Source organism: Lissotriton helveticus, chromosome 6, assembly GCF_964261635.1.
Source record: "Lissotriton helveticus chromosome 6, aLisHel1.1, whole genome shotgun sequence".
NCBI lineage: Eukaryota > Metazoa > Chordata > Amphibia > Caudata > Salamandridae > Lissotriton > Lissotriton helveticus.
This window is the reverse complement of record NC_136067.1, coordinates 676,260,735-676,278,006: the sequence shown is the minus strand read 5'-3', so window position 1 is coordinate 676,278,006 and position 17,272 is coordinate 676,260,735. Positions and strand designations below refer to the sequence as shown.

The 17,272-nt window shown below is 44.0% G+C and overlaps 1 protein-coding gene across 2 annotated transcripts in view; it reads right to left on the bottom strand.

Annotated features, from left to right (window-relative positions):
• Nucleotides 1–17,272, bottom strand: part of DOP1A (DOP1 leucine zipper like protein A) — a 1,012,538-nt gene that overhangs the window by 655,031 nt on the left and 340,235 nt on the right. For both annotated transcript variants that reach the window (XM_078648131.1, XM_078648132.1), the window contains one exon: nt 4,704–4,818. In XM_078648131.1, coding sequence (XP_078504257.1) covers nt 4,704–4,818 — 115 coding nt within the window. The remainder of the gene's footprint in view (nt 1–4,703; nt 4,819–17,272) is intronic.

The window sequence follows — 17,272 nt, the reverse complement described above, 5'->3', positions numbered from 1 at the left end:
TAGCCAGATTTTAGGCAATAATAATTGTGGATAATTTCAAGAACAACCATTTAATCCTATCTTGTGTATGTGGGTAGATTTGCATAATGAGCTTCCTATAAGCAACACAAATTGTATAAAATTGATTTTCTAAATTTTTAAAGGATGCAAAACCTTACCATATACACCAGTGCATTTGTAATATTAATCATCTTTCAATATACATCCTAACACACCTGATAGGATTCTCACACATTTGAACAATGTTAAGGCCACAATATTGCCTTTGAGTGCTATAAAGTTAATGTAAGGTAATAATCTAACTAAAGAGTCACAGTACAACTGAAAACAATGAATGTGATATACTTATTAATATTATCAATTTGTGTGTTCTTAGAACCACGTCACTAGATAATTTACTCTTAAGAAAACACCAAGGTGGTTTATGAAAGAAAATGCCAGCAAGTGTCCAATTTTACTCACTGAGCTCAACTGAGACAGTTGAAATTCAGCAAAATGCTTGAACAACACTATTTTGGTCATGGGGGTTGCTTTATTCCTGTGCACATAACCTGCACATGGGCAAGTAATGTTGACTAATTTGTTCTTTTTTCCTACTAGAGTGGTACTCTACAATTAAAAAGTCAATGTATTAATTGCAGAGAATACTCATGTTAGACCTGGCATCCTTGGTGTGGTTTCCACTGACTTTTTGCATTCCGACCTACTGGTCTTGACTGTTTTTTGCTCACTTTCTTTTTGCTGGCTTTAGGAATCTGGGCACTTTACCACTGCTAACCAGAGCTAAAGAGCATGTGCTCCTTATTTTTAGGGAAATGGTTTCCCTAAACATGGTAACATTGGTTTATCAACCATTGGCATATCTGATTTACTTATAAGTCCCTAGTAAACTGCACTACACGTGCCCAGGACCCATAAATCAAATGCTACTAGTCGGCTTGCAGCACCGATTGTTCCACTCACTTGAGTAGCCCTTTAAACATGTCACAGGCCTGCCATCACAGAGCCTGTGTGTGCACTTTTAAACTGCCATGTAGACCATGCAAGTTAAACTACTTGCCAGGCCCAAATGTTCCTTTTTATTACATATAAGTCACCCTAAGGTAGGCTCTGGACAGCCCATGGGCGGAGTGCAGTGTATTTATCAAGTAGGACGTGTACTTTTAAGTTTTACAGGTCCTGGTCAAGAAATGCTCCTAAATTCGTGTTTCACTACTGCAAGGCTCCCCCATAGGATAACACTGGGATTGCCTTATTACATCTTATAAGTGTAATTTCCAATTGGGAAGAGATGGGACCCCTAAATTTGGAGTCCCTGGAACCACAATCCAAAATCACGACTTATGGTAAAGCTGGCTTTTAAATTGCAATTCTAAAACTACCACTTTTAGAAAGTTGCAATTTCCTTACTGTCACTATTTGTATTTGGTGCCTTCTGTCTGTCTCTAAATGCACATTTGAGGTGGGTGACATCTAGCTAAGTGCACTCCCTCTAGACAGCCACACATAAAGGAAGGGTAGGCGTGGCTGAGTGGCCATCTGAATGCTGCTGGGTCATCCTGAGCAGGATGGGAAGAATGTAATGTAATGTAATGTAATGTAATGTAATGATGTCTTGTAAAGCGCATGTATCACCCCACATGGGGTATCTCAGCGCTGTAGACCGCTGGGGAACCCGTCCTGGCTTTCCCTGTGAGATGGTCCCTACTGGGTATCTCCAAGGTGAAACCAGGCATCCCCGGCGTATGTGGGGGGCCGTTGTGGAGATGAGGCAAGCTAATGCCCAGAGTTGCCAAGTGTGATACCTGGTTAGAGTAGGCACCGAGGCGAGAATTATCGAGTCCGCTGACCCTGGTCCACGACCCTGCCGCGTCGGGAATTGAACCATGGTCCCGGGCCGTCCTCTGCTTCCGGGTCTGCCGCCTCTAACCAGTGAGCCACACCAGTCCAGAAAGAGCTGACACACCCGAAAAGGCTGTGTCCTGTCCCCACACAAATGGTTGCATACCACCCTGTAGTGATTCTGGAGCCAGGGTAGAAAAGAAAGGGTCTCTGTGCATTCATAGCATCTCTCTGTAGTCTCTCAAACTTCAAAGGCCTAATGGGCCTTTGAAGGCCACCGCTGACATCACAAAAACAGAACACTTCTGGAACTGAGGACATTCTACCAGGAAGAAGGACAGGTGTGCTGCTTGAGGGACTGACACTTTGCTAGACTGCTTTGATGTGTTGACCTGCTGCGTCTTGCCTGTGAGTGAGAAGGACTGGATCTGCATCTCTACATCCCAGAACCAAAGTATCTCCAAGGGCTTGTTGTCTTCTTCCTGTTTTCCGAGGCCTCAGGGATATTAAAGTTGTCTTTCTTCATCCTGAAACCAGCACCTGGACTCTGTCTGCTGTGAATCCTGCTCTGCCAAGTGGTGTCAATCCAATAATAATAATAACTGAGTTTATAAAGAGCCTGGTTACACTAGGCTAGTGTGTCCCCGCGCTACGGTACAGACCTAGCAGAACCCCCCCAATGCCAACATTTCCCCCTCCCCCGCTGCACAGCCCAGGCCTACCCTGTGGGAAACAGACAAGTTTTCAGCTCTTTGCGGAACGCCATCACTGAAGTCTCCAGCCAGATCCTCAAAGGGAGTTTGTTCCATTGTTGTGCTGCCAGAGGGTGGAAGGAGCGCCCTCCCATCCTCATTCTTCTGATATTAGAGACCTTAACCTGCCCCATCCCGCTAGATCCCAATTGCTTGGTCGGGTTGTATAAGGTTAGCAGGTTTTGAAGATAGATGGGCCCTTTCCCCTGTGTAATCCGATGACTAACACATAGAGCTTTGAACAGCACCCATTCCCTAATCGGCAGTCAATGTAGCATTTCCAAAGCCTGCTTAGAAGAGGCTCTCTTAGGCAGCATCAAAACCAAGCGTGCCGCCGCATTCTGTATACGCTGCAGCCTCTGGATACACCTAGCATTCGCTCTCAGATAGAGGACATTACCATAGTCCAGCCTCGATGTTACTAAGGCATGGACCATGGTTTTCCTGGCTATAGTTGGTAGCAGGTCCAGGGTCTTCCTGAGACCCCGCAGGATGCCAAAGCATGTGCCTGCAACTCGTCTTGTGTGGGCCCTTGGAAGTGAGTACCAAGTGCTGCATCTCAGAAAATTCACAAATCGATGATGTGCCGATCGAAACCAGCACATTTCCCCCAACACCGTTGCATCGCCACTGCTGCACGAACCACTGACACCGCATCGCTGACTGCATGATGCTTCATCCCCTTCTTCCAACTTTGCACAGCTCAGTGCCAATGCATTGCTTTGTGCAGCTCGCATCGCCTACAGCACAGCGGTTCAACGACAAACCATATCCCTGATGTTCATCACATTTTGACTCTCAGCACATCTTCGACTGTGTGCACCTCGGAACCGACGCATTGGTTACATCGGGGTGATCGACAGCGATGCAAAGCCTCTTTTGCTCCACCCATCACTCTCGATATTTACGCATCCAAGGTACCAGCAGGCCAAGGGTGGTCCCCGTTTCCAACCTGTGCTCCATTGCGGTCAGCCTGAACTTTTGGAATTGAACAGCTCAAGCACAGTAAGATATCCCCGGTTGGTGCGATTGGTTTCCAAGCACTACAAAAACATTTATACTTTAAAAATTAATATCTTGACTTCTACTTATTGGATGTTTGTCGTTTTGGTCTTGTTTTACTCATTAAAATAAGCTCGTTTTCTAAACAGGAGTGGAGTCTTTTGTGGTGCTTTCACTGTTACTGTTTGAAATGTTGCATAAATACTTTACACATTGCGTCATAAGTTAAGCCTGACTGCTCTGTGCTAACCTACAAGAGGGTGAGCACAAGTTAAAGTGTGTTACTGACTTTGTGTTACTGACTTACCCTGACTAGAATTTGGGTTCCTGCTTGGACAGGGTACATACCTCCGCCAACCAGAAACCCAATTTCTAACAATTTCTGTTTTCAAATTGTCAATCAATAAAAAGGGGAATATTTATAATTACTACTTGCCAGGCCCAAATGTTCCTTTTTATTACATATAAGTCACCCTAAGGTAGGCTCTGGACAGCCCATGGGCGGAGTGCAGTGTATTTATCAAGTAGGACGTGTACTTTTAAGTTTTACAGGTCCTGGTCAAGAAATGCTCCTAAATTCGTGTTTCACTACTGCAAGGCTCCCCCATAGGATAACACTGGGATTGCCTTATTACATCTTATAAGTGTAATTTCCACTTTTAATAGACACATATTTTTTAAAAGAATCCACAATTTTATCTTCACATTTGCTCAGTTTAAATTCCTGTCCGATGTTCGGTCGTACAAGAAAAACACACAATTGCATTTTTTGCACCTGCTCTGTGAAGCTACCAGCCCTCATTTGTATTTCCTAATCTATGGGTGTTGGCGATATTTCAGCGTTTTTCGTTGACCACTGCTCGAATACAGCTGTGAGTATGCTCGGTGTGTTGCTTTTTATTTAGGAGTGTGCATGATACGCATGCAACTTTCACACTTAAGGCAATGAATGTCTATTTTCTTCTTTCAATCAGGCACATTTCACTCAAGAATAAATTACTCATCGGTGGTGGGGTAAGGATACATCAGAATAAATTATAATTTTGTAACTCAAACCATTGTTTTCTTGGCAACATACTGCCAATCAGAAAATAAACCAGTTCTCACCAATGATACAATATCCAACAAAAAATCCACCAGTGAGCAGAAGGTGGTTAGGGGAATATCTGTGTGTTTCGGCACATCGCCAGGTCTTGTCTGCATCCTAGAATGAAGTGTCCTCCTAAAGAATGAAAAACACAAACATAATTAATGACCACCAGATGTAACACATATAAAACCAGCCAACAATGCTTTCGATTCTTATATTCATCATAAAACATGTTTTGAACTCCAACCAATGAAGCAAATATGCGGGGAGGCAGCAGAACGTGGTAATTTGAATTTAAAGTGAATATCTGAAATAGTACATTTTTATAATAATCATATAATAATCATGTTTTGTATGCACTTTTTGATGGTTGGTACGTTGGGTGTAGCTATCCATTTGTAAAGAGGCTTCATCTTGAATCACAGGTAGAAAGGTTCACATATCCAGGGTTTGAAACTTAACAGTCACAATCACAATTAAATTGTTCATAGATTGTTTCAGTCTTGTTGCACTCACGGTGGCAAGATGATTTTGTTGAGAATTTTGACATCAATTAATATTCCAATTGAAGACTACTTAGGGCTTACTAGGGTTAGAAGGCATTTAAAAACAGCAGGCAAGTCACAAGAAAGAATACTGTTGTCATAAAATATATATTCCAAGACACTTCTGTAACTCAGCGTGGTTGTAAACAACTGTGTAATATTGTCTATATTACTTTAAATTCGATGGAATCTTCACACCAAGGTACAGTAGAATCCTGGTGTGAGGGATGCGCGGTGGGTGGCAGTTGGAGGAGGAGAGTCACCTCCGAACCTAACAGTGGCTTGTTGGAGTTGTATCCTCGTTGAAATGAACAACTGGCTTGTCAGCACGACTTCAGGTTTCGCCTGTGTGATTAATACAAACTGTTGATAAAGGCTCGAGAGTTCCGCAGCACGGCTTTTTCCCTGGCACGTTACTCTGACCTACATCTATATTTTAACACCTTTAAACTAGATAATTTTGAAATTGGTGGGGACATCCCACATAGTTAACAGTTAATTCTACTCTCCACAAATTAGAACTTGTGGGTACCTCGGTACCCCACCTTCTACTCGGGTCTTACACGAAGTACAACAGTCTATATACCTCAGTCACAGGCAGACAGGAATGAACATACGGGACACTCCATCCATTTCATCTGGAACTACTAAATCGACTAATGTTTGTATACAAATGTAACGAGCACGGTGAAGTGACCACAGGACAACATCTGTCCAGCTTTTACTTTTTTATTGTATTTATTAGAACCATACTAGTGACTGTCACAAATGAGAGCCGTATGCATTAGGACTAAGGAGGCACACTTGCTCTAATATTATCACATTTCTCTGTGACATTTGATACTGTTTCCCTCCTTATCTTTCTGGATAGACTTTGTGAGGCTGGTGTGGGAGTCAATGCCCTACTGTGGCTCCCATCATTTGTCATAAACCACATGCAAGCAGTCACCATGCTACTTTCTCAAATGAAGTTCAAAGCCTAATATGCAGAGTGTATCCAGGGTCTGCCCAGAGAGTGCAACCTTGTTTAATCTCTATATAGTTCCATTGACCGCCTTAATATATTCTTTTCATATTCGTTTTTTCCTTTACAGATGACATCCAGCTCATACTACATATGTATAGCGACAGAGAATTCTTTTAATCTCAGTTTAGAGAATGTGTATGTGCTACTGCGAGTTGAATAGATGTCAATTCTATGCGAGTTAATTTCTCCATGACTGAAGTAGTGGCATTCGGCAGAACAAAAAGGGTCAGAAAGGTGGGCTAAGAGTAGTGAGGAAAAATATGCCTAACCTTTCATCAAACTTCAGGAAAACTGATCCAAACCCTCATACCGTGGAGGCTGGACTACTGCAATTACCTCTTCCTGGGACTTCGTCAATGTCTTATAACATCTTTTGCAGATCATTCAAAATACTGCTACTTGGTTGACTCCTTGGCTGAACAGAAAATCTCATATTTCACATCACCTGAAGACTGCTGTGTGGTTGCCCATTCCCCCTCATGGGTGTAGTGAGACAGCGAACTGGGTTTTAGAAATCCACAGTTGTGATTAGACCTTTTTTATCTGTATCCCTGAACTGGAGGTCTTCTGCCCCTTGTTCGCCTCTATGTGCTTACCTAGAACGTAGATCTAACATGCCCAGTGTATGTGGTGTCTGTCTATGTAGCATACATGGTACATGCATACTGTGTGTGAGTAAACCAAGTCATTTGGAAGCCCCTCACAAGACGGAGGTGAGGTTGTTTTTCCAGACAGTAGAAGTGTATTCCTGACATTCCTCAAGCTGGAGGAGGAGAGATAGCCACTAAAGTGAGGGGAGAAGATGCAGGGCCACAGATGGCACAATAGTTGATATCATTGACTGGAGCTGTTAACAAACGTATGACTACAGAGGTGGAACCACCACTCACCCTATGGGGCCAGCATATGCCCTGAGCTGCACTTACCACTGTGCCCTCCTGCAATTGTGAGTTTGCATGAGTGTGTGAATGTTTTTTGATACTTTGACAAAATAATCACTAAAAAGGAGGAATTATTCATACATTCAGCCTCATAGTCTTTAGAGATATTTTAGTCCTGACGAAGGCTAAATGACCTATCTGGGCAACTCAAGATGGCTGTAACAAGTAGAATTGTGCAGGGGACATAGCAGTCATTACTACTCTAAGGCGTCCACTGAAGTTCTACTACAGTACTACTTGGTTTAAAAAAAAAAAACATATGGTTACATCCTAGGTAATTTTATCTCCTCCCATCCCAACAAATATCGAAGAGTTCCCCTATCACTGTTTGAACCCACCTAATGCAGAGCCATTTATAGGGTGAGGGTCCAAAGATTAAACATAACACAATGTTTTGTGCGTCAGGGCATTTTTATAACCTTACAGGTTATGTAAGCAGGGCTTTGTAACTTGAATCCATGTATTCAATGAAGTCAGAGGGACCATGCCTTGGTTATTTAGTTGTTGGGTCTGGGAGGTGGTAGGACTCCCCAGTGCATTTTACTCCCCTCCTTTATTTAGGTATAATAAGCATGAGTAGAAGAGAAATGGCTCCTTGAAAAATTCGATTAGCCTTCAGATGAGCAAACAGCTGCGATGAGTCTTCCAGAAGTATCCAGTAGGCGTGAAGTGTGGCATCACAGACTCTGTTACGCAAGGTGAATGTAATCCCTTCGGCGAGGCCCAGTCTTTTGTCTTTTCCTGAACACTACTTCAGTTTGGCTCAAAACAGTCAGGAGCAAAAAGCTAACACCTCTTTGTACCTCTGTTGTGAGTACCCCCAGGCTGGAGACAACCCTGCTGTGAGGAGCATCACTCTACACAAAGGCTATGTCTGGAGAGCAGCCTGGAAAGGACACCTGAAAGGAGAGCCACCTCAAACCGTCTCCGACCATGCCGACAGCAAAAGCACATCATCTGTCTGCTTTCACTGTATAAACATTGGGCTCACTAACCCACTTGTTTTAGTTGCAAGTTCACTATGTCGAAGGATGGGAGTGCTCCACAGAGAACTTAAAAAACTGCTGTGCAACAAGAACTGGTGTCTCCATGATACTCACCTTCCCAGAGGTAAGAAGACATCACTTGACCCTACACCTTGCTGAAGAGATGTTCACATATCCTGAAGCACCTATAAGCCAGTCTGTCCACTGAGAAAGGGAAGAAACCTGCCAGTCCTTCAAAAGGTGCGACTCTCCAGGCGGAGGGAGGTGCATTGTGACACCAATGCAGTGGGTCTGCAGAACAGAAAGACTGCAAAGAGCAAGCTGCATGCCCTGATGTCGGCATTCCCAGACTCTCCTGGCAGGAACTGTGACGCTGGAGTAGGGCCTGAGCTGAAGCACCTGAATAGCGAAGCTGCTACCTGACCTGTGAAAATGCAAGACCCGAGACCTCAGCATGTCCTGAGACGTGGTCCCCATTCATCCAGCGAGGCCTTACCTCCTGCTCAAGCCGGGCTGTGCATTGATACACCAACTGGATTGCACTGAGCATCCGACTGACTAGCTGTGAGATTCATCACATAACCAAGAAGCTGTCCCTAATCGCTGGAACCTCCACAGTTAATATTTATAATAATCCTATAATAATCAAGTTTTGTACGCACTTTTAGATGGTTGGTACGTTGTGTGTAGCTATCCATCACAGACATGACTGCTGAGGAGTTTGCAAGGAATTGCCAGCTCACACTCTGCTCCGACAAGCAGAGGAGGAGTACAGCGGCAGCCAGAGAGCACCGACTGGTCACTGACTGAGAGACTTGTTAGGTGAGAAACTGAAACAAAGACTGTGCTCAATACAAAAATAAGGTGGCAATCTGCAAAAGACCATAATCACGCTAAGTACTGACCCAGGGAAGGAAAGTGCTGGATCTCATAAGGGGTGGAGACCGGGGCCAATAGCAGGAAAAGGCACAGGCATACTCTAGCACCAGAGCACTAAATAGTGTAGTTTACATTTTTTTTCGTTGTTAGACCTGGCACCGGTAAACAACCTTTAAAACGCGGTCAAAACACCGCAGTGCCATCACAACGCAGATTTTACAACGCAAGTCGTTACCACGACTTGCACTGGAGGGCACTCTAGACTAAGGAATAGTAGATTTACTATTCCAACACCTTCCCTACTGTACGTAGGCTGGAGTTGGAATAGTAAATCATACTATTCCTAAGTCCAGCACCCTACAGCGCACGTCGTGGTAACGACTTGTGTTGTAAAAGCTGCGTTGTGATGTACCGCGATCATTTTGATCCCGTGGTAATATCATACATCCCCTGGCACCATTGGCGTAGGTCTCCCTTCCATTTTTTGCTATTGCCTCCTGCATTTTTGCTATGTGTTTTGCTGGTCTACATGCTTTTGGCACTTTGCCACTGCTATCCAGCGCCAAAGTGCTAGTGCTCCCTATTGTAAATTGTTGTAATGGATTAGAGACTCCATGATTGGCTTATTTGATTTACTTGTCAGACCCTAGTTCAGTGCACTATGTGTGCCCAGGGCCTGTAAATCAAATGCTGCTGGTGGGCTTGCTGCCCTGGTTGTGTCACCCACAGAGGCAGCTTGTAAAATGTGACTCAGGCCTGCCATTGCAGAGCCTGTGTGCAGCCTGGGGCTGTCATGTCGAATTGGCAAGTTCACCCACTTGCCAGTCCCTAAACCTTTCCTTTTCTATATATTAGTCACCCCTAAGGTAGGCCCAAGGTACCTCCATGGGCAGGGTGCATTGTATGTAAAAGGTAGGACATGCCCTGATGTGTGTGGCATGTCCTGATAGTGAATTACAGCCAATTTAGTTTTTCACTATTGCAAGGCTACCTGTTCCCATAGGCCAGAATGGGCAGTTTGATTATAACATTTTATAATCCTAACTGACACAAGGAACATGGTAGAAAAACAAATTTAGTATGCCTGAACTGAGAATGATCAAATACATCTTTTAGTGAAGTTGGTTTTAACATTCTGTGTTTGAAAATGCCACTTTTAGAAAGTAGGTATTTTCTTGCCTAACCATCCAGCTTGCCTCTGCTAGGTTGTGAATTCCATGTCTGGTTTGTGAGTGACAGGGGCTGGGGTGGCTCCAGGAGGCAGGGTGAGTCAGCACTAGGCTGAATAGACCTATCTGCATTGGGAGTGGTGGGAGGAGTAGCACCTGAGTCTGAATAGGGCTGTGCCTGCCTTCCACAATGCTGGCTCCACCTCCTGTGGTGTGTCTGATGACCCTGGCCCACACTGTCAAAGGAAGAAGTTGTGCACTGGCAGAATGCACCCAGAACTGGTTTGGACTAGGTACAGACACTCTCTGCCTTCAGAGACAAAGGATTTGTGTGTATAAAAAGGGGGACCCAGACCCCAGAACTTTAGATCACTTCTGGGAATCAAGATGACCCTTTGCAAAGGAGAAGAACCAAGGAAGCTGAAGGAGGAGCCTGCCCCTGTGCTGTGCTGTTGGGGTGACCTGAAGTGGTTACTTTATTGCCAAGGAAAGGAGAAAAGGAAGTTTGTGTGTACTTTTGCAATCTTGAAGAAGAATCTCCAAGGGCTTGAATTGTGATTACCTCCTGCCTGAAGTCTCAGGGATACAAGTGAGGTGCCTTCTGTTGTTTGGGCTCTCTGAGAAGACTGCGTGTCGCTGGGAGCTGGAAGCGCGACACAACGAGGAGAAGCGTGTTGCCACCGCAGCAGTTGCCGTCGCATCGCCGAAGAAGCGTGCCGCCCCCGTAGCGGTTTGCCGTTGCATCATTGACGAAGCGTGTCCCATCCACAGAGAAGCGTGTCGCCGCAGGGGTCGCCGTCGCAACACCGACAGAAGGATTGGACAATACTAAGAGGGCAAAATCAAATTCTAGGAAACAACCATGTCTTAATCCTTTTTCTAAACAGCAACAGGGAATTACATTGTCTAATACTGAGTGGCAATTCATTCCACAGCCTTGCAGCAGCAATGCTGAAGGCTCGTCCACCCAGTCTGACCCTGTTGAACCTAGAAACTTTCGCCAGACAGGTCGAAGAAGAACGGAGATGTCGGGTGGAAGTGTACTAGAGTAATTTTCCTTGCAGTGGTTTTGGACCAAAACCATGAAAGGCCTTAAACATTATACACAAGGACTTAAACTGTACTCTTTGCAACAATGGAAGCCAGTGTAGCTCGGCCAAACATTTTGAGGCAGAAAAGTCTCGAGGTTTAGCCAGAGCTAATCTTGCTGCCATATTTTGAACACGTTGCAAACGCTGGATCAGATATTTAGGAGAATCCAGCAGCAGAGCATTACAATAGTCAAGGTGACTTAAAATAGAACCCTGCACTACTAATGCTCTGGCAGAGTCAGGCAGCAGTGGGAGGATCTTTCTCAAGGCTCTAATAAGACCAAAACACCACCCTGCCGTTTTGTTCACCTGTGCCTCCGAAGACAAATTGGCACTAAACAGAACTCCTAGATTACGGACCGTTCTGGCCGGAACCAAGGGGGAAGAAGTACCTAATGGCCAGAAATTATGAGGGAGAGGTAAAGGAACCTTCCCTACTGCACAGTGCATGAATTCGGTGTTCTCAGAATTGAATTGTAGAAAATTCAGCCGTAGCCAATGTGCAGTATCACGCATACAGGCATGAAAATCCTCCAATGCCGAAGGTTGGGTGCCATCCAAGGATAGAATAATCTGAGTGTCATCAGCATAGTTTATCAGCTTCAAATTGTGAGCCTGAATTATATCGATCAAAGGACTAAGATAGATGTTAAACATAATCGGGCTGATGGCAGACCCTTGAGGGACACCATGGCCGATAATAATAAAAGAAGATTGAAACGGTGGAAGGGCCACTGCCTGACGCCTACCATAGAGATAAGAGCGGAACCAGCCCAAAGCAGTACCTACCACTCCAACCTCCTCAAGGCGGGTCAGGAAAATACTATGGTTGACAGTGTCGAAAGCGGCAGACAGGTCGAGCAATATTAATATTGCCGACCGTCCCTTGTCTGCCAACAAGCGAAGATCGTCCATCACGGTCACCATAGCAGATTCTGTACCGTTTTCTGGACGGAAACCAAATTGAACGTCCGCTAACTTTTTGTTACTTTCTAAGAACACAGACAGGGATCCGCTGACCCAGTGTTCAAGGATCTTCACAGGGTAGAGTAGGAGGGAGATTGATCGATAGCTTTCTGGGCAGGCTGGATCAAGAGTAGTCTTCTTCAGGAGAGGTGTAACCACAGCCTGTTTCCAGCTTGATGGCACATCCCCACTGGAAAGTGAATAATTGCAAATCTGTCTAAGACTATGAAATAGATCAGAAGCATATTCCTTCCAAATTTTGTGAGGAAGAGGGTCCAGTGGGGAGCAGGAAGAGACACCCAGAGCCAACCCGCCAAAATCCTCCTCTGGTAGAAGTTCGAAATGATCCAGAGTACTCTGATTCACAATCCCGGCATCCATCTCTACATAGGACATCTTTCCTACATCGGTGGACGAGGTAGTTGTTATTCCACTGGTTCGACTTTCTACTATAACTGGGATAGTTGTTTTAGGCCAATTTATGATGGTACTAATCTTTTCCTCAAAGAAGATTGCCAGTCTATCGCAAAGATGTTGAGTTGGCAGAGTCTCATTTTGTAAGCGACCAATCTAAAAGCACATTTAGATTTTGTTAGATGATTTCAGAATAGTTTCTGCAAAGTATTCTGTTTTAGCCGAGAAGATGTTTTTTTATAGATGGATATAGCCGTTTTCCATGCATTCTTATCATCGTCTACATAGGGCTTTCGCCATTTTCTTTCGGCCTGTTTACAATTCAATTTCAGATTTTTCAAATTTTCATCAAACCATCTGGCCGAAGGTCTGCCTCTTTTTTGCAGACTTTCAAAGGGGCAATTTGATTGACAGTTGACATTGTGTGACTACAGAATTCTGCATAGTTCTCCTCCACTGATCTGGCTACATCTAAATCCTTATTGATGGCAAACGTTGAGGAGCATGTTGCCTTTTTTAATGCCCTCTTCCAGTCCCTATTTAAAAAACTCCTAACTTCCCTATTAGCGGGAGCTTTTCGACTAGGAATGAAAGTCAGGAATTTAACCAATAAATGGGCAGTCCACTCCTCCGGAAGTACTCATATGCCCAGTGGCGCTATCCTCACTAAAAATTAAATCCAACATGTGCCCCCCTTTATGTGTAGGCCCCGTCACCCCTTGACGGAGACCAAGGTTCTCACAGGATTGGAGAAGGTTAGAATATCCCATGTCCAGATTCCCATTGAACCACATGTTAAAATCTCCCAACTATAAGCAGTCTTGAGTGCATAAGGGCCATACTGTCAATAACAGCAATCAATGCCTGCAGATGAAGCATATTAACAGGGCCAGGGGGTCTATAACAGACTATACTATCTAGCAAGTGTCCCTTGGTGTCCTTCAAAGAAAATCCCAAAAGCTCAAATCCTTCCACCATGTCGACCTCCACAGGGGCAAAATTCCAGCTATCTTTAAACAGTATGCTGACCCCCCCCCAACCCCCCTCCTCTGCCAAAGCCTCTAGTTTTATGGAAGATCTTATACCCAAGAGGGCAAGCCTGCCATAATTCAAAAACAGAGTCAGGGTATACCCAGGTTTCGGTCATGAACACAGCATCCAGTTGGTGTACCTCAATGAGTAACTGAATCTCTGTGCAATGTTTGGAGAGGGAAAGGACGTTCAGTAATCCACAGCTCAGAGCATCCTTCCTACAGATATCAGCATTCAATCTAGTAGTTCCCTCAAGTCTCAGTACGCCTACCTCATAGCTCAAAGTTTCGCCAATCTTCTGCAGGGTCTCACTAGAGTAACATCGAGTCCCTGCATTACAGGCAGCATGGCTGGCGCTGAGCGCGGGCCGGGCGCAGGCGGGCTGGCCTTTGGCGTGCCACCGGCTTGCCACACTAGTGCGGCGTTTAAATAGATGATGAAGAGAAAAAACTAGAGCGCTGACCCAGGAAGAAGGCGTGTCCTCGCTAACAGACGGACAATGCCGGGTCGAGTGCCAAAAAAGTGCTAAGTGCCAAGACATAGACTCAAATCCCAGTAAAATAAAGTTAAAAAAGCAGTCACTATAATGTTATCGTTTTGAAAACAGTCACAATGCCCCCACAACAGTTTAACATCAGTACTTCACAATTACGTTTGCTAAGCGCCCACACTGCCTCTGAGAAAAGCCTGTCTGCTCGTGCCACGCTACCAAGCGGGTGTGCAGGGGTTATTTTAGAAGTGTAGCCCCTTACCTTGACTAGAAGCAAGGATCCCTAATTGGTCAAAGGTACCCATCTCTGCCAACTAGAGACCCCCAGTTCTAACATACGTGTAATATTTAGTTCTTATATGCCAAGCACCCCGCAATATCTCCTTGAGAAGCCTGTGACAGCTTGCCATCGCTACCACTGAGATTTACCAGGCCCATTTTGCAGAGCCATAGTAGGATGAACCCTGGAAAATCAGAGGCAAATGTGTTTAACCCCTACAGCTGAGGCCCAGTAGCCCCTGAATGCCCCATGGCCCAACACACAGGGTCTGACAAAAACAAAAAGTATCCTTGCTACGAGGCAATGGAGAAATTAATTCTTAGAACATTTAATTCACCATTATGAAGATGGCCACCTGCACAAACCCTTAAAACGAAAAGGTTGCATACTGTGAATGTACTGGCTCAGCCGAATGAATTCCAGAAGATCATCAAGAAGCAATGCAATTCAGAATGTACCAAGTTTTACCAGTGCAGTCACTCCAAATGTGTATTTACTTGATTTTGCTTTTGATACAAAAAATGTGCAAAAACAATGTACAGATTGAGTAACAGAACATCTAGGTATCCATATCTGGGATGCTTTCTGATCACCCATATTCTCAGTTTTACCAAGGCAATCTCAAAGTTAAGTGAAATTCAACCCTTGACAATCACTCAGCATGTGAAACTAATATAGAAATCCTTCTGGCTCACTTCATCGTTTCACAGTTGTTATTTTCAAAACACTAGCTGTTTCTATAGTTGTGAAGGTCCTTAGGGCTGGTATTTACTTGATACTGAAATTAAGTGCAGTTCCTGAAATGATTAAAGAAGTAGTGCTACGGTGCAAACAAAAGGTAGATCCTGCAGATATGGCAAATGTTAGGTCAATTTCTAATGCGCCATGTGTAGCAAAACATCAGGCAGAAGTCTTCTACTAGAAGCCTCAGAGCTTCAAAGAAAACAAGAAGCTTTTGGATCCAGTCCAAACTAGCTTTTGCTCATTAGGTGAGACTCAATCAATTATATTCATATAAGCAGACCCCAAGACATTGAGGTAACTGGCTCTGCATTGGAATGTGCTAGATATTTCTATGAGGCCAATAATATGCAACAGTGCTACTTCCTTAAGGTTCTATCTCCATACGAAGTAGAAACAACTTCCCTCACAGCTTCCACCATTCTTTGATCTTGATCATCTGCCTCTAATGAAGGTCATTCAATCTTTTAGTGACTGATGATGCTCACCTTCAGTTTAAGATGTTGCTATTCTCTACAGAGGATAAGGATCATTCTTCCAACTCTGTACTCGCCATTGATGAGCTCTGAAGTCTAATCCCGTTAGCTTGTTCACAGTCATCTGGCCAATGAAATGACTAGCTCCCAATCCCTAACATATGGATAGTGAGTCTATGGATAATTGTAGATGCTTTACTGTTACTCAAATGTAATATGATAGGTTGTTTTGTACATTTTTAACAAATCAAGAATGTACAGCCAGTGCTGGCTTTGGTCCTTTCATGGATTAACTAGGCCAACTAAATGTATCTGCGGAACTGCACATACTTGTATTCTTATTACCAATAACTTCAAAATTCTGCTGTTCAAGTCTATGGTAAAAAGAGATGGCATGCCCATATTTCCGCAATACTGCAGGCTTTGCAAAGGTTGCCATTAAGCAGACTGAATTCAAAGCACTGTGCAAGATTAATCAGGATTTTAAGACATCTGAATCTGTTTTCATTGAAAAGTGCTTCATTCTACATTGTCTCAAGAATTTTTCATTCTACAGTTTGTCATCAACTACTTATTTCGAAGTTCAAAAGAACAAGTTACTTACTTTTGGTTACTCTCTTTGGAGGTAGGAACTTTATATAACCGAAGACACCTCATGATTAGAATACCCCTAGCACAAGAATGGATCCAGAGATTTTCTATAGCACTGTGCCACGGTGTTGGCAGGTGGCATCATGCAGCTGTGCAGTGACTCTGTAACACCCTGGAGATTGTAGAGTAGAGGCACATACAAACGCCACCCATGCACAATCATGTCATGTCAGTTTAATGTGTCTTTCTCATTCTGTGTCTCTAGAGGTGAAGTGTTGAACAAATTGTAGGTAACGGTGTGCCGATCTCTAAAACTGGACCTTTTTAGTGAGCTGGCAAAGTTTGTTACCCTGGCATAATCTCAAATAATTTACTGCCAGCGCACAGAAGCAATACAAAGGAACAGAACATGATCAGCTGCCATATTCGGCCCTTGTGTTTTTTTGCACAAAATGGACTGGACAACACATTTCATGGTGAAATACAGCATCAAATGCCAGTTTCAGGTAATTATGTGTCATTACGCATAATTTTCCCCTAATTTTGCATAATTATGCAAAAATGAACAACTCAAATTTCGTGCACCCCTACTTTTTAGTTGTAAAAGAGGCTACTCCATAGAACGAGGAGGTGGGAGGGCAGTGTTGAATCTGAGGTTAGATACAGTATTCATCAGAAAGAGCGTTACTGGAGGTAAGTAAACATTTTTTAAAGATGGATACTTCTAACCAGTGATTCTTCCCATCAGACACAAATACCACAGCAGGTCCTCCGGAGGGTTGAGGGTTTGGGGAGCAGACTTAAAGTAAAAAGTCCTGTAGAACCAAGCAAGCAAAGTAGATTCCCATCAGACATGACCTATCGAGGAAGTGGTGTTTTGTGAATGTATGTATCAATGTTTATATTGCAGCCTGGCATTGCAGCCAGGCACCCGACACACCAATGCCCACCATTGTAG